This window comes from Onychostoma macrolepis, chromosome 08, assembly GCF_012432095.1.
Source record: "Onychostoma macrolepis isolate SWU-2019 chromosome 08, ASM1243209v1, whole genome shotgun sequence".
Classification (NCBI taxonomy): Eukaryota; Metazoa; Chordata; class Actinopteri; order Cypriniformes; family Cyprinidae; genus Onychostoma; species Onychostoma macrolepis.
The window spans coordinates 28,640,625-28,664,185 of record NC_081162.1 but is presented as its reverse complement, the minus strand read 5'-3'; the positions used below and the strand labels follow the sequence as shown (position 1 = coordinate 28,664,185).

At 33.7% G+C, this 23,561-nt stretch overlaps 2 protein-coding genes across 5 annotated transcripts in view; one reads left to right on the top strand and one right to left on the bottom strand.

Annotated features, from left to right (window-relative positions):
- prdm6 (PR domain containing 6) overlaps window positions 1-4,546 on the top strand; it is a 33,659-nt gene extending 29,113 nt beyond the window's left edge. Inside the window, exon 8 of one of the 2 annotated variants that reach the window (XM_058784638.1) lies at window positions 2,967-4,546. In XM_058784638.1, coding sequence (XP_058640621.1) covers window positions 2,967-3,081 — 115 coding nt within the window. In that variant the 3' untranslated portion in view covers window positions 3,082-4,546. The remainder of the gene's footprint in view (window positions 1-2,966) is intronic. The other variant, XM_058784639.1, reaches the window with a different exon arrangement.
- Window positions 1-23,561, bottom strand: part of cep120 (centrosomal protein 120) — a 52,554-nt gene that overhangs the window by 4,084 nt on the left and 24,909 nt on the right. Inside the window, exons 17-21 of one of the 3 annotated variants that reach the window (XR_009272467.1) lie at window positions 19,065-19,187; window positions 18,882-18,980; window positions 15,255-15,400; window positions 12,270-12,502; window positions 10,043-10,445 (exon numbers count right to left, since the gene is read on the bottom strand). Coding sequence is in view for 1 of the 3 variants with exons in the window: in XM_058784630.1 (XP_058640613.1) it covers window positions 12,322-12,502; window positions 15,255-15,400; window positions 18,882-18,980; window positions 19,065-19,187 (549 nt within the window). In the remaining 2 variants the exon portion in view is untranslated. Of the gene's footprint in view, window positions 1-10,042; window positions 10,446-11,916; window positions 12,503-15,254; window positions 15,401-18,881; window positions 18,981-19,064; window positions 19,188-23,561 lie in introns of those variants that run through there. The other 2 variants (XR_009272468.1, XM_058784630.1) reach the window with 2 other exon arrangements.

Here is a 23,561-nt window from a genome sequence, read left to right as displayed (position 1 = left end):
GCAAATTTTCAAAAATGAGTTATTTTTATTTTCACATTCTCCATTAAAATTACCTTCACAATGATAGATGACTTGTTGGAATTGGACAAAAAATGACTGAGCGACAGCCGTTTGAAGGTTTTCTGAAGTTTCCGAAGCAAAATCACTTAGCAATGTTGCATATTCCCCTCCAGTTCTTTTCTTAATAATCATTATAATATTATTAATCACAATATATTGCCATTTTTAAATTTTATCTTTGTTATTAAAAATAAGAACAAAGATGCAAATAAACATTAGTTTAATCAAGAGCAGCGAGTGATTCCGTCTTTTCTTTTAATGTTTGATTAACAGACAGATCTATATTAAGACCTGCTGTAATGCATGGGTCTAATATAATGTTACACATCAGATTTTTCTCCAACCATTAACTAAACGTTCATATAAGACATAACAGGTTATGTTTGTGTGAATCTCGCCAAGATATATTTCTCAATAATGCACTTTACAGAGAGATCGTGCGTCTTATGCACGCGCTTTGCAAACGTCAGTGTGATCGTTTTGTTTGAAAATCATATTTCACTGGTTTGCACTCATGTCTTCGAGAATTCGATATGAATATTCATAAAGCAGGAATGCTGTGCTTTACAACAATAAACCTACAACTTCAGAAGCAGGTGCTCCTCTCACAAAACATACAAATAAAGATGATTTTAGATGTTTAATCACTATTTGGAGCATTGGGATCGCTAGACGAGGGCTTAATGAACTAATTTTTGTGAAAACCTCAAATTCGACCAAAACGGACATTTTTCACCTCTTTTGCCTGCAGCTCAAAATCAGCCCGAGCGCATTCACACTCATTCAGCCAGCACAGATTTTCAAGCTTTATTTTTACAAATATACATTTATATTTAATATATATATATTTTTAAATTTATATTCTATATTCTATATACACATATATTAGAATTTAAATTTTTATATTTTTATGTATATTTTATTTTTACATTTTTAAATATTTTCATATATTTAAATATATTGTCATTAGTCATTTCTTCAAGCTCTTAATTTTTGAAAAATTATTATTACTTTTAAAAATACTAATTTATATATACATTTTTAATTTCATATGATATATTCTGTATATACATGTTATAATTGACTTTTTCTCGTTAATATAACAATGTTTTTGAAGAAGTAAGAGTGAGTGCCACAGATTGGTTTGTTTGTTTCACAGTGATGTTCTGTGACTGTTAGAAACGCCGCAGACTTCGACTAAAGACGAACGCTTTGGTTAACCCGGTTCAGTCCTCATCATGAGAGTATTGCTGCATGTTTCTTTAAAACATTTGAGTGGATTGGTGTGATTCACACGTGCCTCATTTCTCCAGCAAACACACGTCATGCTTTCAGTGAAGTTTTTATAAAGTTCAGCGTATCCAGATCTGGAGCTGAAAGCATGATTGGACAGATGTGTTTTGTGTCGTACAGCAGTCGCGCTCCAGTAACAAATCAAGCGTCTAATAAGCAATCAGTGCAACACAAACGTGTCATCAGCGATTCAGCAAAAACAATCATCAGAAGCGCTCAGAAATCTTTATCTGATCAATAACCCTGAGCTTCTCTCATTGAGCCGCGCTGCTCGACAGAATCAGGCTGCCTTTCCTCCGCTTTACTGCGTCTGTCATCAGGAGCTTCACCGACACATCCACGCATTTAACACACGCTCAGATACAAAACATATAATAAAATACAAATGATATATTATTAAACATTTAATATGATATTTAATTATTTAAATATATTTAATGAAGTGATATGAGATAAATGTATATTAAGATATAATATATGTAATATATAAATATATTATTCATTAAATGAGTTTATGCTTAAAACAAGAACAAATATCTGCCAGTGGAGTCAGAAAATGTCAGATATTATACACTACCAGTGAACAGTTTTTTTAAAGAAGTCTCTTCTGTTCACCAAGCCTGCATTTATTTGATCTAAAGTACGGCAAAAACAGTAAAATTTTGAAATATTTTTTACTATTTAAACTAGCTGTTTTCTATGTGAATATCTGTTAAACTGTAATATATTTCTGTGATGCGCAGCTGTATTTTCAGCATCATTACTGCAGTCTTCAGTGTCACATGATCTTCAGAAATCATTCTAATATGCTGATTTGATGCTCCAAAAACGTTTATTATTATTATTATTATGTTGAAAACAGCTGAGTAGGATTTTTTTCAGGTTTCAGGGTTTTACAGGCCAAAAAAATATAAAACATCACAACTGTTTCCAACATTGAATATAAATCAGCATATTATTATGATTTCTGAAGATCATGTGATGCTGAAGACTGCAGTAATGATGCTGAAAATACAGCTGCGCATCACAGAAATAAATTACAGTTTAAAGTATATTCAAATAGAAAACCATTATTTTAAATAGTAATACTATTTCACAATATTACAGTTTTTCTCTGTATTTTTGATCAAACAGATACAGCCTTGACGAGCTGAAGAAACTTCTTTAAAAAACATTAAAAATCTTACTGATCACAAACTACTGAACAGTAGTATATATATAATTTTAAGCATAAACTCACCTAATTTTATATCTTGGTTTGTTTGTACTGAATGCAATCGTAAGCGACATGCATTTAACAAATGCTTTCATTCAAAGCGACTGTTATTATTTCATTTTATGAAGTCGCTCGAATCAGCTTCAGATTTTGTGTGTGGATTGAAAGACTGTTTCAGCCGAGACCCAAACCTCGTCCTCATAAAGCCGCTGTTGTTCTTGATCTGTGTGTGTGACGCTGATGTGGGGCCGGGGCCCGATCTGGACAGGGGTCTCCAGGGGCCGCCCATCCTCACACATTATTGACAGGCTCTCTGTGTGTCTGTCATCAGGACCCACAATTACACTCGCTCTCAGCGGTCTGACCCGTGTGTGTGTGTGTGTGTGTGTGTGTGCAGGTGCGAGCGGTGCGAGCGCAGCTTCACGCAGGCCACTCAGCTCAGCCGACACCAGCGGATGCCCAACGAGTGCAAACCCATCAGCGAGAGCAGCGAATCAATCGAGGTGGATTAACTGATTGACCGGCCGGAATTAAACGGCAGGGAAAATCATGATTAAATGTCACGGACACTTAAGCAAAACCAAAGATTTCCTAGGAGAAACTCTCAATCACACCGGAAAACCAAAAGCAGTAATAAAATAAGTGAGATGTTAAGAGATATCGATCCTGGCACAGATAGGGGGCGGGGCTATCGGGGGCGGGGCTATCAGGAGATTATTTATTCATGAGTTCCTGAAATGAGTCTGTGTTTGGAAGAACAGAACAGAACAGAACAGCAAAAACTCACGTTCTTCAGCACTATTTCTGTCCTGTTTTCCAGTACAAATATCAAAATATAACTTAAATCAAGATACATTTACTGGAGATGCAGAATGACTTACGATATTAAGATATTATTAACCAAAATAAAAAAGATTAGAAATGCAAAATGACATGCGATATATGTAGTCTGGTTTTTGAGAAATTAAGAGCGTTTATGCTTAAAACAACAACAACAACAAAATAATAATCATAATCATAATAATAATAATAATAAATCTACCAATAAGGTCAGAAAAATAAATTTGTTTTAGCCCATTAGTATTTTTAATTAACTATTTTTTATTTCAGTTATTTTAATTAATTATTTTATTATTTTGCAACTCACTTCATTTTGGTCCTTTTCTCAAAAACAAGTAATTTTGCATTTCCAGTGATTAACAATAATAAAATATTAACCCGTTTAATCCCAAATTTTTCCCAGACATGAAAATATCCAAATGACGTGTCATTAGCAACCCTTTGCAATTATCAATAATTATTTTTTGAACATTTTTATGGAAACGTGTGTGAAAAAAACCCTTGTACAACACTGATAGGAACACTGAGATAAAAGACTTTCTAAAAAATACAACGTATTTCAGAATTGTTACTTTATTGTAACACATATGATCAAATTGTTACATTAGTGCTACCAGTATTACATCAATATTGTAACTTATTTGTAACATTTGAACTTTTAATTCAGTGCAATATTTTGTCGTTGCAACATTTTAGTGCAACAACTGCGACTGGATTTATATGTAAACCTAAACTCACTGTTATCCAGCGGTCACTATTGAGACCATCAGCATGTTTACTCCTTCTGTGACCACACTCAACAAAACTGAAGATATGTGAATTCATATATTAATACTAGACGCCTTAAAGATAACATGTACTGAAAATCTGTGTCATATCTTTATTAACAGCCTTTTGTTTCGGAGCTTTGATGCAGTCCTCATCTTCTCAAGCTGCTCACAGGAAATAAACTGCTCTGGTCATGTGACAATCTGCACTAATCATGTGACACTGCACATATTTAATTGAGACCTTTATTTTTTCCATATTTAATATATAGATTTCACACATTTCCATATATAGAGCTTTATAAAACATTATGAAAACATTCTTTACGGTTCAGTGGGATTAAATGGGTTAAAAAGACACTAAGTAATAAATAAAAATATATATATATAATAATAATAATTATATATATATATATATATATATATATAAATAATCATTCACATTTACAATTAATCATTTAGTAGACAATTTTATCAGTCATATACACTCACACACACATGTATATAAAATAAATATTTAATATATATATATATATATATATATATATATATATATATATATATATACACACATATGAGTACAAAATAAAACACACACACACAGATATTTGTACTGGAACACAAGATATAAAATACAGAGGAAGAACGTCAGTTTTTGCAGTGTTGAGGGTCTGCCCAGCATACAAAAATGATTCATATATAATATATATATATATATATATCTATAGATGTGGTTTTTGGCTTTGTGAGGCCGTGTGTCTCAAAGCAAAGCGCTGTTTGGACAGAAACGCATCACGTCTGTGTAACTGCACCATTAGCAGCATGACTTACAAGGGTAGCGACTGCTTCACCAAAAATGACTTTCCTTTGTATAAAATGTAAATTCTGAATATTATATTTCTCCCATATCATGCTGTACGGCACTTTTGACAACTAATATGATTATTTAATACTTCTACTCGTCACTTGTTTGACATGTGAGGCGAATCATTGCGGTCACAGAGACTGAACGTGGGGTTTACTTTGTTATTCCCAGATCAACTTTATATCTTGTGTTTCCTAGAGCTTTAATATGATTATGAGACACTTTCAGTCGAAGTCATGGAGGATCTTTCTGATGTTTCACTCAAACCAAAGTCACTGAATGCAGCTGTGCTCCTTTTCTAAACACACAGAATCTCTTTAGTTTTGATGAATCATGTGAATCTGATAATCATGACTTGTGCTGTATTTTCAGAATGTGTTCGGCTCAAATCCAGCTTTTGTTTGCATGATTTCAACATTTTTGTACATAAACACCATAGGCCAAAAAATGTTCTTGTGAATAAAGTAATGACCAAACTTTGATTAACATTAAACTGGTCGACTGTATTTGATGAACCTTAAATGATCCTGAGTTCTCTGAGTATTCATCCCTCATGTTGTGTTTGGACCATTTTTTGGGGTATTTTTTCTCTGGTCAAATATGACCAGCCTACAATTTTTTTTTTAATTCCTCGTAATGCTATATTGCCAACTTTTGTCAACTTGTCAATTATATTGGCTGTTCTTGTCAACTTGTTTTCTTTCAATTATTTAATTTTTTAAATATATTTAACCCTGAGTAACAAAGTGACAGATTTTTTTTTTTTTAAGATTTTTTTTAACCATTTTTATTTTGGTTATAGAAAAAAGTTATAGAAGTTTGTTTATTATGAAAAAATGCACAAAAGTACTATTTTAAAATTTTATATGAAATATATTTTCTAAAACATGTTTATTGTAGAACTGTGAGAAAATTGTTGAAGTTGTGTTCCAAATTTGAGGTTGATATCACCAAAAATGAACTTTCAGTCAGATTTAGTTTGGGCGCAGTACCAAACGTTTCCACTAGAAGTGCCACTAGAACTTTATCAAGTTTCATCCCATTCTGAGAAAGTAATACAATTATTAAAATAAAATAAAAAAACAAAACAAAATGTACATTTTCTTTGGCAAAAAATTTTCTACCAATATATTTTTAGCCATTTTTTGTATATTTTTGAAAATATATTTATATAAAAAAACACTGCATTTTTAAAAAGCATTAACATTTATTTTATATGTATATATATTCCCTCCAAAATTTTTTGCAGAAATAAATTTATGTCATATTTAGTGCTGTCAAACGATTAATTGCGATTAATCGCATCCAAAATTAAAGTTTTTGTTTACATAATATACTGTATGTATATGTACTGTTTTTATTATCTATATTTAAATACACACACATTCAGTATATATTTTAAAATATTTACACATACATTTATATAATTATATTATGTATAAATATATTTAATATATAAACAAAGCATATTTTTCTGAAATATATACATGCATGTGTTTGTATTTATATATACATAATAAATATACACAGTACACACTAATATATTACTTTTGAAAACTTTTATTTTGGATGCGATTAATCGTTATTTAATGTAATGTATGTAATTTTGATCAAGTTTAAGAATTGTGTAGGATTAAGGATTTAGAATATGGTCTTCATTAATATGTGCTTTTTAAGTAATAATAAACAGCTAATATCCCAGTAATATTCATGTTAATAACCAACAAGTTAATAGTGAGAATTGAGCACTAAAGTGTTATCAATATTCTTATTAACTCACCAAAGTATTTAAAGTGAGAAGGGTATATAAAAAGCATGCATTTTAAGGTTAGACTTTAAATTTTGATGTTAAATCCACGATTGTATTGTATTGTATATAAATGTTCTACAGTCTACACACAGTGTTAAGTTCAATTACATAAGAAGTCACTGCATTTAATATTAAATTACAGAAAAAATAAGAGTAATCCCTTACTTTACTTTGTCAAAATTACAGTAACTAGTCACACCCAACACTGGTCAGGAGTGTCTCTTTATGAACAGGACTGTGAGTTTCGTCTTGTTCCTGCAGAAGCTCTGTCCGTCGGTGATGAATCAGGGTCGGCTCCGGGGCCGGGGCCCCTGCGGGAAGGTCGTCTGCGTCTGGGCAGCTGTCCCGGGTTACACGTCTGACCCGAGCGCGTCTGATTTATTATCGCACACCTTTCTCCAGCAAACAGCAGAAACACTGATTTCTGGAGTCCGGCTCTCATGTGGAGCGCTTGAGCGTCGTGTGTTTGCTGATAAACGGCGTGAATGATCGAAGCGCATTACATCAACATTATTCCTGCGCTTTCTGGCCTTGTTGTGTTTGCTTTGGCTCGGCTGCTATTAGAGCAATAGTTACTCGTCTTAATATAGTTCGACCCCCTGCTTCCGCTGTAGTCTTTGGACGGTCTCTGGACGTCCCTCCGCTGACAATTACACACAATTATGAGAGTTCAAGGCTCTTCTGGGCGTTTAGTGATGGTGGTTTGTTTCTGAGAGATGAAGACGAACGAGATGCTGATTTATATTCTCGCTCATGGGAAACGTCGCGTAAAAACACACACTCGATGTTCTGCTTGACATACTAAACTGTTTATTTCTTAAAAATTTGGTGGATGTTTCTCATTTAGGGTCATGAATGTGCATGCAATGTTTCGACACATAGATGTGTTTTAGAAAGGCTTTTGTGCCGGGCTCATACTGACTCATACTGACTAACTGACCCTCATTCGTTTCCACGCAGTTTGACAAAAATCAACACTTTGAAAAACAGCAAAGAGTCATGTGAAAAACTGAAAAGCTGTAGTGTAGCTTGCCAAACACTAAAATATGAAAAAATACATGATAGCTTTGAGATTTATCTTCTGAATCATGCAAGGAACCCATATGGCAAAAAAAAAAAAAAAAAAAAAAAATTATATATATATATATAATGTATATAACAAATATACTGTTTGTATATACTATACAAAAAATTGCATTATTTTACCAAATATATTTGGTAAGATATATTTATATAAATTAATTTTCATATATTTACATATATATGTTTCAAAAATATATTTTAAATGCTTTATATGCTTTAATAAATATTTATAATAATTAATAAATATCAGCAAGGAACATTGTAAAAAAATACAGTCATAAAAATACAATGTATAAAAGACATTAAATGTTTATATAATATTAAATAATATTAACAATGATAAAAAAAAATGCAATATATAAAAAAATAATTAAATCATTATTAATTTAGTTTTGGTCTCTAGAATGCTATTCCTTCCACATTTGCATAGTGTACATGTAGGCTATTGTAAGACTGACATTTATTTATTTTTTGCCACTGAAATGCATTTTGAAAAATATATATTTCTTTGATCTTCAATGTTCATAATATATATTTAGCATACATAGATTTTGGCCAGAGAATTTATCTAATTTATTTTCAGTCCAAAATTCTGTATTTTTTTGGTGGTGGTGGTGGTGAAAACAAGTGTGAAAAAGTCCTTTTACCCACACAAAGGTTTGAAAGCCAGACTTTAAAGAAGTCAGAGAAAGCACTAAATACTACTTACACTAATGAACTTCACAGAAACCAACGCAATTCGACCCGCGACACCAAAGCCGTAGCCAGTGTTTTAGCACAACATCACAAACACAGTGTGGAGAATTTATTTCCGTCTGAACATCGTGACGTTCGCGTCTGCGGTTTGGGGAAAGTGAACGCATCCACCTGTTTTCTCTTGCACAAGTATTTTAATAATTCTTCAGACAGCAGAGCGTTCCCAGTTCTCGCGTATTGTTCCCAGAGGAGCGTCGCGCGTTTGTAAAACAAATAGTTGAGATGTAGAGCATCAATCACAGCGCTCGGCCATGGGAACGCAGACCTGTGAACCGCAGGCCAAACAAATGATCAGATGAGAATTATTATTTTGAAAACATACATGTGAACGCGGTTTTGCTCGCTCTGGAATTTCCTGCTCTGAGGTCACACTTTCACAAGCAATTAGCAAGAAACTTGGACTTTCTTAAACGTCTCTAAAAAGTGTAATTGGAAACATGTAAAGTCTGTGAGAAACGCTGGCGTTCGTTCCAGCGCTCGTTAGAGCTCTAATGAGGAGCGACTCTCTCTTGAAGAAAGCAGCGGTGGTCTCTGAGGAGCCGTACAGTAGGAGAAACATCATCAACGTCAAACGCGGTTTTCAACGCTCGGCTCCGAGTTCACGAGTTCAGGAACGTATTTATGAAACCATCAGACTCTGCTATCGTGAGCGCATTAGAATAATAAGACCGGTGGAAATATGCGGACGATAAACCGCATGAAAGCACTTACACTGTCAGCAGCAGAGTGTTATTCTTCCATTGAAAAAAGGCCCAAGTTAAGAGGAACACTTACAATAATATTAGTTCATAAAACGCTGTAATAAGCTTATTATGTGGAGGAATTGCTTCAGAGAACAGAGATGAACCGAGATGCTCATTTGTTCTGAGGTTCTGAACTGATGAACACAAACACATGAATCTTCAGAGCTGCCCGACTGCTTGCTTCTACATTTACACTCAAAAAACATCAATCCTGGTTCGTTTCGAGGTCACATAATAGGTCATTTTCTTTTTCTCTCCGGTTAATGAATTAAATGAAATGAAAAATTATATATATATTGATATTAATCATCACTTTATAATTATTTTAAATTTATGTATATATATATATATATATATATATATATATATAAATTTATAATTATTTTATAATTTAATTATAAATAAAATAATGAACATTCTAAAATAATTATAACATTTGTTTGTGTGTATATATATATATATATATAAAATATAAATTTATTTTATATTTTCCAAACAAATCCTTGCAGTTTTAACAGGCAAGATCGAGCATGTGACACTAAAGTAACAATAGCAAATATAAAAGAAATATAAAATAAACAATCAATAGTAAAGAAAAGAAAATCATATACGACATTACAGGAAAGCCAGACTAAAAAGGTTTGATGCAAAATTTTACAAGACAAACAGAATGACATCAGAATTTATTCAGTCATTAATTCACATTAATTCTACTTTGGACCTGAGCTGGAAAAATATCTTGTATTTTTTAAAGGAGAGCTCTCCTGCTTTCAGAGTTTTCTTCAGAGAAAAAAACAAGTATATACTCTATTATATAAGAAGGTGAAGAACACTTAGAGCAGTCAGCTGTTGAGGTTGATGGATGGAAGCGTGTAAACCGTGTCTGCTGGAGAGCATCACTATCAGATAAAGACCGCTTCATTCATCCGTTCATCAGCTCAAACACTGACATCTACAGTATTCCTCAACACCAGACCCGGAGCTCGAGGTCAGCTCGACAGAAAGATGCATTCTACAACAACAACACAAACACGTGCAAATGTCTAAAGATTCTTAAATCAAAACCTCAGAAGCAAAATCACATAAGAAGTCTTGTTTTTTTGCAAAACTGATCCAAAAAGTGAGTTTATGATTAAAACAAGAACAAACATCTGTCAAAGTCAGAAAAATCAACTCTCTGGAAATTATTTGTTCTTGTTTTAATCATAAACTCGCTTCATTTTGATTTTAATTTCTCAGAAAACAAGACTTCATATCTTCATCCTGCATCTCCAGTAAATGATTCTTGATTTAAGGATGTTCAGATATTTGAACTGGAAAAAAAAGACAAAATACTGAGGAAGATATTCATGTTTTGCAGTTTTAATGCCATGACTTTATGAATGTAATCTTTCTGCTCTGATTTAAGACTGTAATTTGTGGACCTGTGAATTGAAAGCCTGTATTAATTCATTTACTTTATTTCTTCTGTGGAACACAAACAGAACTTCTGAAGAACGTTCAGCTTCTTTTTCACTCCAGAGATCACGAAGAAATGAGAGCAAACGGGTTTAAAACATGAAATTTTTAAAACAAATTTATATTAAATATACATACAGTATTATACACAGCCGCTCAAAAGTTTGGGATCAGTAAGATTTTTTATGTTTTTAAGGGAGTCTCTTCTGCTCAGAGGCTGTATTTATTCGATCAAAAATACAGAAAAAACAGTAATATTGTGAAATCTTATTGCAATTTCTAATATTAGTTTCCTATTTTAATATACTTTAAAATAGAATTTATTTCTGTGATGCGCAGCTGTATTTTCAGCATCATTACTCCAGTCTTCAGCGTCACATGATCTTCAGAAATCATTCTAATATGCTGATTTATTATGAGTGATGAAGCTGCTTCATATTGTTTTTTGGAGTGTGATACTTTTTTCTTTGATGAATACAAAGTCAAAAAGAGCAGCATTTGTTCAAAATAGAAATCTTTTATAACAATAGAAGTCTTTACTATGACTTTTTATTCATTTAACACATCCCTCCTGAATAAAACTATTCATTTCTTAAAAAGAAAAAATGTACTGACCCCAAACTTTTGAATAGCATTGTATATTGTAACACAAAATGTATTATTTAAATAAATGCTGTTCTTTTAACTTTTTATTAATCAGAGAATCCTAAAAAAAATATCACAGGTCCACAAAAAAATATGAAGCAGCACAACTGTTTTCAACATTGATTATAAATCAGTATATTATTATGATTTCTGAAGATCATGTGACGCTGAAGACTGGAGTAATGATGCTGAAAATACAGCTGCACATCACAGAAATAAATTACATTTTAAAGTATATTAAAATACAAAACTGTTATTTTAAATTGCAATAATATTTCACAAAATAACAGTTTTTTTCTGTATTTTTGATTAAATAGATACAGCCCTGATGAGCAGAAGAAACTTCTTTAAAAAACATTAAAAATATTACTGATTCCAAACTTTTGAGCGGAAGTGTATATATACTGTATATATATATATATATAAATATAAAAGACAACCAAAACCTGTACCGGACTGATTAAAAGACTTCATCCTTTTTTCAACACAAACTCAGAGCATTAAGCATTAAGGCAGAGTTTGAAAAGAGATCAGAAAAATATATTTATTTAAACAGACAGATACAAAACACACACACACACACACACACACACACACACACACACACACACACACACACACCCTCAAGGACACAAACTATAAATAAAATCACATATAAAGGCTTATGAAGCTCTAAAGTGTCAATCCTGCAATGATTTATTGAGAAGCAGCGCCACCTGCTGAAATCACTCACATCTAACTGTGCAAACCCTGAAGGAAGAGGATCAGGCGCTCCGAGTCTGATGTCAGGTGCTCCTGCGGCTCATGGCCTGCTGGATCTGTCGGTCGAGCTCAGAGATGATCCTGTCGCTGTGTGTGTAGACGCCGGTGCGCAGCAGTGTGTCTCTCTCCTCCAGCAGACGCGTCACGTGTTCGTCTGCGCTCTCGTTTACACACTCGCTCTGCCTGTCCTCCTGCTGCTTCAGCCTGATCACAGTCAGTCAATCAATCAATCAATCAGGCTTTATTAACATGGCTCAAGTCAGAGCAGCCCATAAAATAACACAATATAATGAGATCAAATGAGACAGAACTACATTGATGATGTTCTGACTACAGATACTACACGGAGAACCCAAACCTCGGATGAATTCATGATAAAAAACGATTCATTCTGATTTCGTGCGGACTTTAGGTTTTAAATGTGATGCTGACATGCAAACCTAATTGATTCTGAGGAGTCCAGAACTTCTGCTAATCTTGGTTCGTCTTACAGCTGCAAATTATTTTTCTGATAAAAACTGCAATTATTGTTTAATATACGATTTAAAAAAGCTTGTTTGTAGGGATGCACAATTTGGACCAAAATTTTGTGATTTTAAATCAATATGACTAGATAATAATAAATTAAAATATTAAACAAAAGCTTGTTTCTGCTATAGGATAAAAATAAAATGGGAAAAACTTTTTCCGAGTGAAAAAAAGCATAGGACCGCATAGGAACCTATGTTTTGGGACAGCGCCATCTATTCTAACAGAGGAGACCTGGTTCAAACATCAAACAAACATATGCAAAGACTAGATCCATGGAAACTATTCATTTTTTATCCTTCCATCTTATTTGTAATGTAAGAGCTAGCTGAACTTGAGTGTTTAAGGGGGTGTCAGCAATCTCCACTAAACCTATTTAGCTGTGCAAACAGTTCACTGTGCTGCTGGATGTTGTAAATTAGTATTTGTATTCAAATTATTTATTAAAAGTACTAATAATCACACTAATTTGTACCGCAATTGTTCTACTGTTTACTGCACTTTACATCAGACGTGAAGCGCTGCGGCTAATGATCTGAAGTCTCTCACAGACACAAGTCTTTCTTTCCAAGAAAACTGAATTTATAAGAATATATTTTGAATATTGAAATAAATTAGGTTAAATATTTCAAGAGGGTAACCAACGGGTATGTTTAGGGTTAGGAGTTGATTAGGACAATAATTAAGTGTATACAATTAAACAACTACATAATTCCTTAAAAATAATAATATACAGAATTGAATAGCAAGTGCTATAGTATGAGCTGCTAATATTTAGTCATTTAGCAGATGCTTTTATCCAAATCGACTTACAAATGAGGACAATAGAAGCAATCAAAATCAACAAAAGAGCGATGATACGCAAGTGCTGTGACGAGTCTCAGTTAGCTTCACACCGCTTAGCAAGCAAGGTTTTAGCTTAGCTTCTTTTAATTATATAATAAATAAAAAGAAAACAGAAATACAAAAAGATTAGAAAAGTTAGTTTTTTTAAAATAATAGAGTAAATTAATAGAGTGCTGGAATAAAGTCTAAAAGGGACAAGTTTTTTTCTTTTTAGAATAGAATTAGAATAAAGAGTGCTAGAGTTAGAGGGTCAAATAAAGATGGAAGAGATGTGATTCTTGAAGATGGGATTGAGTTGGGCAGGAGGAACAGTTAATGTAAAAGTCTGTGAAAGTGATTTTGTGCCTCTTTGGGATGAACAGCAAAGCGTCGTTCACTTGCAGAACACAAGCTTCTAGAGGCACATGAGTCTGAAGTACTGAAGTTAGGTAAAGGGGTGCAGAGCCAGTGCTGGTTTTGTAGGCAAACATCAATGCCTTGAATTTTATGCGAGCAGCTATTGGCAGTCAGTGCAGATTAATAAACAGAGGTGTGACGTGCATTCTTTTCGGCTCATTAAAAATAGATTTTTTAATTGTAAAGGTTTGATAGAACTGGCTGGAAGACCTGACATAATACATACCAAAAAAAAACGATAGGGTCCTAGAGATCCGGTTCTGCAACAACAGCCCTATTGAACATGCAGATTCATTCTCTGCCAGCAGGAGGCGCTTTCGAACGGTTTCCACGGTAACAGCAGAACACAAAGCAGCGCAGCACCGGACTCTGAAACGTGCCGCGCTCATATTTATTCATAGCCTTTTGAAGTTTAATCGTCACATTAAGCTGTATCGCGTTTCTGATCTGTACCTCTTGAAATCATAATTAAGACAAGTAAATTTAAGACTTTTAAGGATTTTTTATGTTTACATTAAGGGTTCATTAGTTAACACAAACTGCCAATTCTTCGAAACATTTATAAATCTTAGGTAATCTCAATATTTAATAACACGTTAAAATCAAAAGTTCCACCTGTGTTATTTAATGAACTCGAACTAATTTTTTGTATTTTTTTTAACAAAGATTAATAACTTCTGTAGCAAATGTACCTATTGCTAATTGTTAATGTTAGTGCATTAACTAAGGTTAACTAATGAGATCTTATTGTAAAGTGTTACCTATTGGTCTTTATAATTCATTTGCACTTTAATCTGTGGGAAATTTTTTGCTTTATAAATTTTGTTTGTGTATTGCTTTATTGTATTTAAATATTCAGTTCTTTTTGATATAAGAAAAAAGCTATTAAAGCTGTTATACTGTATTATGACAAAACTTTTTTGCAACTAAATTTCAAAATCGTGATAATACCGTATATCGTGATAAAAGCATTCGCAATTAATCACAACATAAAAATCTGATACCAGCATACGCCTAATTGTGTTTAGGCGATCTCTCAGGCTGACGATAGGACAAGTGAGCATATCGCCCAACACTTTACTGCAATTTTGTTTTTATTTTGGAAAATCGTGCAGCCCTAGTTGGTCATTTCACACATACAAATTCACATAAACGACTGAAAGCGACAGAAGCTTGGATCACACACCTGTTCAGCTCGTTACGGATGTCCTGGAGCTCATGTTTCTCGTTCTTGACGGCTTCCTTCTCTTCAGCGGCCAGGTAGCGTAACCTCATGTGCTCCAGCTCCTGCTGCTGCTTCTTCAGGCGTGTCATGGCGTTCTCCTGCTCGCGCTAAACACACACACACACACACACACACACACACACACACACACGTTTGTTTCTGAGAATTGTGGGGACTTTCCATAGACTTCTATTACTTTTATACTGACCAAACGATATTTTCAATCCCCTAACCCGACCTCTTACAGAAAACCTGTTTCATTGTTACACTTTCAGATAAACATCATTTACTATTTTTAATAATTTTTTTCCCTCGTGGGGATTGCAGGCCGCTCCCCACAACGTCAAAAATTTCAGGTTTGACCACACACACTCAACTCTGTATAGCTATCTTTGTGAGGACATACATTGACAATGCAGTCTCCAGCTCCTTACCCTAACCTTCAGAACTAAGTGCCTCACCCAAACCCTCACCCTAAACCTACCCTTTACCCAATTATAACCTGACCCCTGAAACCAAGTCTTGACCCTCAAACAGGCCTTTAAAGGGGTCCCAGAAAGTGAGGACCGCCAAAATGTCCTCACTTTACAAGATTGTCCTCACTCCGATGGTCTAAAACTCAAACCGGCCCTCACAAAGATAGCTGTACAAGTGCACACACACACACACACACACACACACTCTCTCTCACACACACACACACACACACACAGTGCTGGCTACCAGCCATCAACCATTCCTGCAGCACATATAGAGAATAACTCATGCAATAACTGCTTATTTTTACAGGACGTCTCCTCGATCGCTGGTCTCAGTCTCCCGTTTTAATGTGAAAGGTGAAATCTGAGTTTTCCAGCAGCGCACATCAATATAGAGCGTCTGTGAAAACTCAAACGAGCTTGATTTTATTGATGATGTGTTTGTGGTAATCTCATTTCATCTGCAGTTTTCCTGAAGCATTACAACATAGCAAAACATTCACCGCAGCCAAAAGTGCAAGAAAAACAAACACTTAGATATGGCCTTGACTTACGGCCAAACATTAGCTGAAGGAAAACACACACACACACACAATTATCTTGAAGATTTGAGGAGTTTCCTCCACTACCTGCGGTTAACGGCGGCTCTAATCGTTCCCAGAGTTCTGTTCGCAGTGTGTAGTGGGCGTCAGCTCTAATAACGGCTGAAGACACGCGTGTGCTTGTGTGACCAGTGAATGACCCGGATGCCAGACACAACTCAAGAGCAGTTTTCTGGAGAGATTCGCCGACACCTGGACCGCTTCACTGAGGAAATTTACCCAGAAACCCCAAACAGAGCTGACAGATCCGTCACAGCACATCTTTAGTGAAGATCTGTGCTAAACGTGCTCTCTGTACGTGCATGTACACTAGTGTTCAACAGTTTGGAATCAGTAAGATTTTTTATGTTTTACAAGAAGTTTCTTTTGCTCACAAAGGCTGCATTTATTTGATAAAAAAATACAGTAAAAATTGTGAAATATTACAATTTAAATAACTCTTTTCTATGTGATTATCTAAAGCTTGGAATCAGTAAGGATTTTAATGTTTTTAAAGTTTCTTTTGCTCACAAAGGCTGCATTTATTTGATCAAAATACAGTAAAAAATGTGAAATATTACAACTTCAAATAACTCTTTTCTATGCGATTATCCAAAGTTTGGAATCAGTTTGGAATGATTTCTGAAGATCATGTGACACTGAAGACTGCAGTAATGATGCTGAAAATACAGCTGCGCATCACAGAAATAAATTACAGTTTAAAACATATTCACATAGAAAACAGTTATTTTAAATTCTAATAATATTTCACAATTTTTACTGCATTTTTGATCAAATGCATGCAGTCTTTGTGAGCAGAAGAGACTTCTTTCAAAAACATTAAACATCTTACTGATCCCTAACTTCTGAACAGCAGTGTATATTTAGTGTTTCTACTATGTTACAAGAGAATACAAGATTATTTCTGTGAAAAACGATCCACTTAAATTCATCCATCGATCTTTCAACAAGCCAACTTGATATTCAGATGTTTAATGTTGAACATAATACAGTCCTGATTTATAGCTCAATATCATATTAAGTTATGGAGGCCTCGGAGCTCCATAAATCATCAGCTGTTTTCTTTATATATATCTGGCACTTGAAAGTAAAGAGAAAGGCGAGTCTGTGGCCGTTCCAGCTGGTTTGTGTCTGTAACAGTTATTAGCAGGCTGATAAGCTCCATGCGGCGCCTCTGTTTACACGGCCTTCGTCCCGTACAGGGTTCAGTGGAGAAGCGGCCCAATGTTTCAGCGCAGCTCGTGACAGCTCACCGTTTCTCAACGTTCACTCGCATGGCTTTTTCCATGAGAACTCGCATCCACGTCTGCTTTAATGCAGTAAACGGGTCCATTAGTCTTGAGCTGGTTCTGACCGGCATGAACGCATGTGAGAGCCTGCAGCCTGATTGGATCCAGAACACAAACTCCAGACTATTTTTAGAGCCTTTAAGATTTTTTACATTGCAACATTATTTTCATGACATTGAAGAACATTCTCATGACTGTAATGCACAAGAATCTCATCCTCATTCATGTTGAAAATTTAAATATTAAAGTTTACTAAATACTACATTTTAATATATATATATATATATAAATATATATAAATTATTTATATTATAACTCTTTTATTTATTTGTAATATTATTTGAGAATTACAAACAAATTCAAAATAAAAACATTAAAGAAAAACTATCCATCTATCTAAATACAAATATATATATATATATATACATACATTATATATATAAGTATTTTAGCATAAATAAGAATTACAAACAAATTCCAAAGTAAAACATCCAGATGCATAACATTCATGAGATTCTGAAATAAATATATGCATCAATATATTAATTTAGAATAAGTTTTTTTACTTTCTATAAATATTTTATATTTTTTATATATTTGTTACGTATTTTTAAACATTTAAGCATTTTAGTACAAATATTAAATATTATTAAATAAAGCTCTGTATTTATTTATTTTTCTTTTAGAATTTTTAAATATTTGTAATATTATTTGAGAATGACAAACAAATTTAAAATTAAAACATTATCTATCTATCTATCTATCTATCTATCTATCTATCTAAATATATGCATCAATATATATATATATATATATATATATATATTTTTTAATGAATATTTTATATTTTGTAATATATTTGTTACATATTTTTAAACTAAGTATTTTACTACAAACATTAAATACTGAAAACAACAACAATGCAAACATTTTTTAATCGTCCTTAAAATAGGTTTAATTTTCTTGATGCAAAATATATTTTGGGGTGATCGATTTGGGAACACATTTTTATGAGATTGATCCAATCTCCTAATCCTAATTTTTCACAATTATGCACAAAATAATCTCATCAGATTTGAGAGGTTAAAACTACACTGTCTGAAAGCTTTCACTCATCACTTACAGCTGTGATGAGAGTAAAACACACTCATGAACCCAGTAAACATCATCATGTGATCTGATCGCAGTGCGTCTGGATAGTTAACCTGTTAGTCGTACCTGTTTAAATCTGGCCAGCTCCTTCAGCGCTCGTCCCCACTGCTGCTTGTAATGTAGTTTAGATTTAGTTGCTGACTCCAGTTTACGCTCCAGTTCCACCTTGATAATAAAAACACAATGATTCTCAAACAGACTGGATATAATACGGTTCTGCTCTGTATACGGTGGTTTAGGGTCTCTGACCTTCTCGAGGGTCAGCAGGTTGATCTCTGACTGCAGACGGACCTCGGGCCGGACGTTCTGCTGATCCCGGTACTGCTGGAACTCCTTCTCCAGCTGCTTGTATTTGTTCTCAGCCTCTTGTATCTTTCATAGTCAACATGATGATGGAACAAGAGAAACGGGAAATTATCACAGAAAGAAAACCCTGACAAATGAAAAGGTCTGAAAAAACAATTTTATTTGAAATGGAACAATTTATTAAACCATATAGTCTGATATAGTGAGAATATAAAGGACAAAATTGCTGAATTTTATTCAAAGACTTCAAAAATATGAATTTGTTGCAAATGTAGGTATTTCTATGATGAAATTCTGATGTTTGTGATGTATAATCAGTGAGATGTTTCTAACACTGCAGCAGATACTGACATAAAATGATCTAAATATCAGTCGTCACTCTATATCTCCAATAATATGTCTCAGTAAGATGAGATTGAAATGATCCAAACATATAATGCAATGCATTCAAAGATGAAGAAATAATCGCTCCTCAGAAGATGTGAGATGAAGATCATTCCTCCGCTGAGGAACAGTGAAAGTAAAGCTCCTCAGAAGATCCTGATGATCAGATTTGAGACGCACTGATTTTTCTAGAAAATGATTGATGGAGAATCAAGTAAAGCTGAGCTGCTTCAGTCCAGTAAGTGTTCATCTGGAGACATGACTGCAGTTATTCTGACGCTTACTTGATCAAAATCAGTCAAGATTTGACACTGAAGCAGCAGCTGGACGCTTGTACAATTACACTAAAAGAGCTTTTAATGGATAAAACACTCTAAACTATCAGACGACAAAAGACATGGAGAAGATTGTGTGTGAAACAGTAAAGATGAAATTTACATACACTACCAGTCACACGTTATTGAACAGTAAGATTTTTAATGTTTTTAAAGAATTTCTCTTCTGCTCACCAAGCCTGCATTTATTTGATCCAAAATACAGCAAAAACAGTAAAATTTTAAATATTTTTACTATTTAAAATAACTGTTTTCTATTTGAATAAATTTTAAACTGTAATATATTTCTGTGATGCGCAGCTGTATTTTCAGCATCATTACTGCAGTCTTCAGTGTCACATGATCTTCAGAAATCATTCTAATATGCTGATTTGCTGCTCAACAAACATTTATTTTTATTATGACGTTAAAAAGACATTTTTTTCAGGTTCTTTAATGAATAGAAAGTTCAGAAGAACAGAATTTATCTGAAAAAGAAATCTTTTGTAACATTAGAAATGCCTTTATCATCGATTTTGATTAATTTAAAGCATCATTGCTAAATAAAATATTCATTTCTATAATTAATTAATCACAGGAATAAATTACATTCAAATAGAAAGCAGTTATTTTAAATAGTAAGCAATATTAATGCTTTTGCTCTATTTTGGATCAAATAAAGGCAGGATTGGTGAGCAGAAGAGACCTCTTTAAAAATAGTAAAAATCTTACTGTTCAAAAACTTTTGACTGGTAGTGTATGCAATATAATACAGTATGTTTACAGGGTTAATTCATCAGAATCTGATCAAATGTGACTGAGTATAAGCAGACAAGTCTGTGAATGCTGTCTAAGAAGCAGAGAAGCGCAGACAGCTGTGGTTTACAGTGCTGTTCATTACAGCTCCAGTGTGTGTTTAACACGTCTCTGTCTGTCTGTCTGTGTGTGTGTGTGTGTGTGTGTGTGTGTGTCTGTGTGTGTGTGTGTGTGTGTGTGTGTGTGTGTGTGTGTGTCTGTGTGTGTGTGTGTGTGTGTGTGTGATCCATCAGCTCGAGCCGCTACCGCTGAAACACTTCAAGGGTGTTAGACAGCGTCCGCTCCAACTAAAACCTTACAAGCCCTCTCCATTCGCAGCTTCTCTGTCTGACAGAAAGCAGACGCCAGAGAAACCTGACACACGATGTTTGGTATTCACAAACGAGGAGAGAGCATCCAGAAAAAAAGAAATAGTAGAAGAAAGACGGGGGAGGATTCTGCCCAGATAAACCGGTTAGAGAGCGTCGAGCGGGACGAATGTATGTTTACACGTTACTGACACGATATATGCTCCAGAAAGCTCTCATCACGGCCTCTTCTCTTTTCGCATGTCAGAAACCTACTTTGCTTGATTTGTTAGCGCTGCGCCGGGCCAGATGTTTTCTGGGAAAAAATGAGTCGGCAGGCTGAAGTATTTCAGTAGGTGGGCTGTCTGAAGAAAGCGCTTAAGACGAGGAGATGCTCTATTTCACAGAGGAGCTGCAGACGAATTCAATAGAAAACAGACGCAGGATCTCAGAAAACTCTGCTCTTTGTTTGGTGATTAAGTGCATCAGCGATTATGAGAACTTGTGGGAATATTCTAGATGTCTGAATGCATAAAGATGCCAACAATAAATGTTCACACTCATGTTGTGAAATATATACATATTTGTGACTCTGGAGCACAAAAGCAGTCATAAGCAGCACAGGTATATTTGTAGCAATAGACAACGATACATTGCATGGCTCAAAATTATGCATTTATTCTTTTATGCCAAAAAAGTAAAGATCATGTTCCATGAAGATATTTTGTAAAGAAGTGATTTTGTGCATCAGTTTCTTCATCTTGTTTTCCAGTGCAAATGTCTAAAGACTCTTAAATGAAGAGAAGCAAAATGAAATATGCTAAAAAAAAAAAAAGTCTTGTCAAGAATTAAGCAAGTTAAAACAAGAACAAATATCTGTCAGTGGGCTCGGAAAAATCAACTTAATTCAAAAGGGAAAAAAGTTTTCATGCCCCATTGACAGATTTTGGTTTAATCATAAACTCTGATAATTTTTTCAGAAACAAGACTTCATATCTTCATTTTGCATCTCCAGAAAATGGATCTTAATTGAAGGGTGTTTAGATATTTGCACTGGAAAGCAAGATTAAAATACTGAGGAAGATATTCACTGTTTGCATTGCATGCAACATTTAATGCCACAACTTGAATTGAATTGCATATTAAGTTAATATTTAACTATTTTATACACTTCTATACACATGAGCAGCTAGTGCTAAATTATTGTTTTTACATGGTAAATGCTTGTACGTTATTTTCGCCTGACATTTTATAAAACGTGAAATGGAAACTGTTCTTTGTCTTCTGTATGAAAATATTTCTTTGACATTCAGAAGATGATTACTTTTTTTCAGCAAGTGTTGTGAATTCAAACTGTCTATTTAGTCAAACTGGATAACGATTTCAATACGATAGTGATTTCAAGAAAAAACAAAAGTTACAAAATAAAAGTCATTTCAGAGACTTCAGGAGTCATGACTGTGGCAACTTTAACATCTGAAAAGATACTATGGCAAAGTTATTACTTTCCTTATTCAAACTGATTTTTTTTTCATGAATATATGGTTGATTATATGGAAAGCTACATCATACACTTTAAATTATGAGCTATATCACTGCTTATCAACACTAGGGGTGTGACAATACACTTAGCTCACCAGATGAGACAAAACACAGACACTTGGTTCACTAGAATAAGACAATATTTGAATACTATTTTTAAGAAATTTTCAATGACAAAATATTTGTCTTTTAATTACAAAAAGTAAAGCAATGCTGTATTTAGAAATATTTTAACTAATCTAGGGCTGTAACTAATGATCATTTTGGTAATCAAGTAATCTACTGATTATTTTGACAATTGAGTAATCTGATATTTTTTAGTAGCATAAATAGACCTAAGTGAAAACCAGGCTTTAGTATGACTATATATATATATATAAATAAAAACAAACAAACGATGAGGCAATATTGGCTCAAATAAAATATCAAAACCAAGTTATTACATGGTTTTATTGAACAACACTGTTAAAATACATAATGTAATATGTCTATACATAATATGAACATAACCAATTTAAGTACATTATGTATTATAAGAAATACCTGCAGAGGGCGCCAACGGCCTGGTGACGTTTCACTTTACAGCGTGATTAAACGACGTTTAAATCCATTAAATTTTAATATTTGGCCACATGCGAACTCAGAAACTTTTATTTTGAATCGCGATGTACAATAAATGGCATTTTTAGAAATAAGTTGATGTATTCTCCTGTGTTGGCAAAGGTTTATAAATGATTTACGTTACAAATCTAGTGAGATAATGAACACTGTTTTCTCAGATGAGCGTTAAGCATTTCAAACTCACAGCATATGCAGAGGACGAGTTTAACCCTTTCACACGATCAAAATCCCGGTAAATTTGTTCTGGAAATCATACCGTTCTTTTGGAGATGATGTGATTACTCGGAGCTCCGCTGCTTTTAATTAAGCCCTGCTGTATATTCTATATTTTTACGTATTTTGTATTGTCCTTTTAAGTTATGTTTGTTCCCTTTCTACTCTGTCATTCTCGAGAGGTGTAAACAAAGTAAGAATTTCTTAAATATTATTGACAATAAATCTCTTTTGAACTGATAGGTTGCACGTGACAGTCGCAT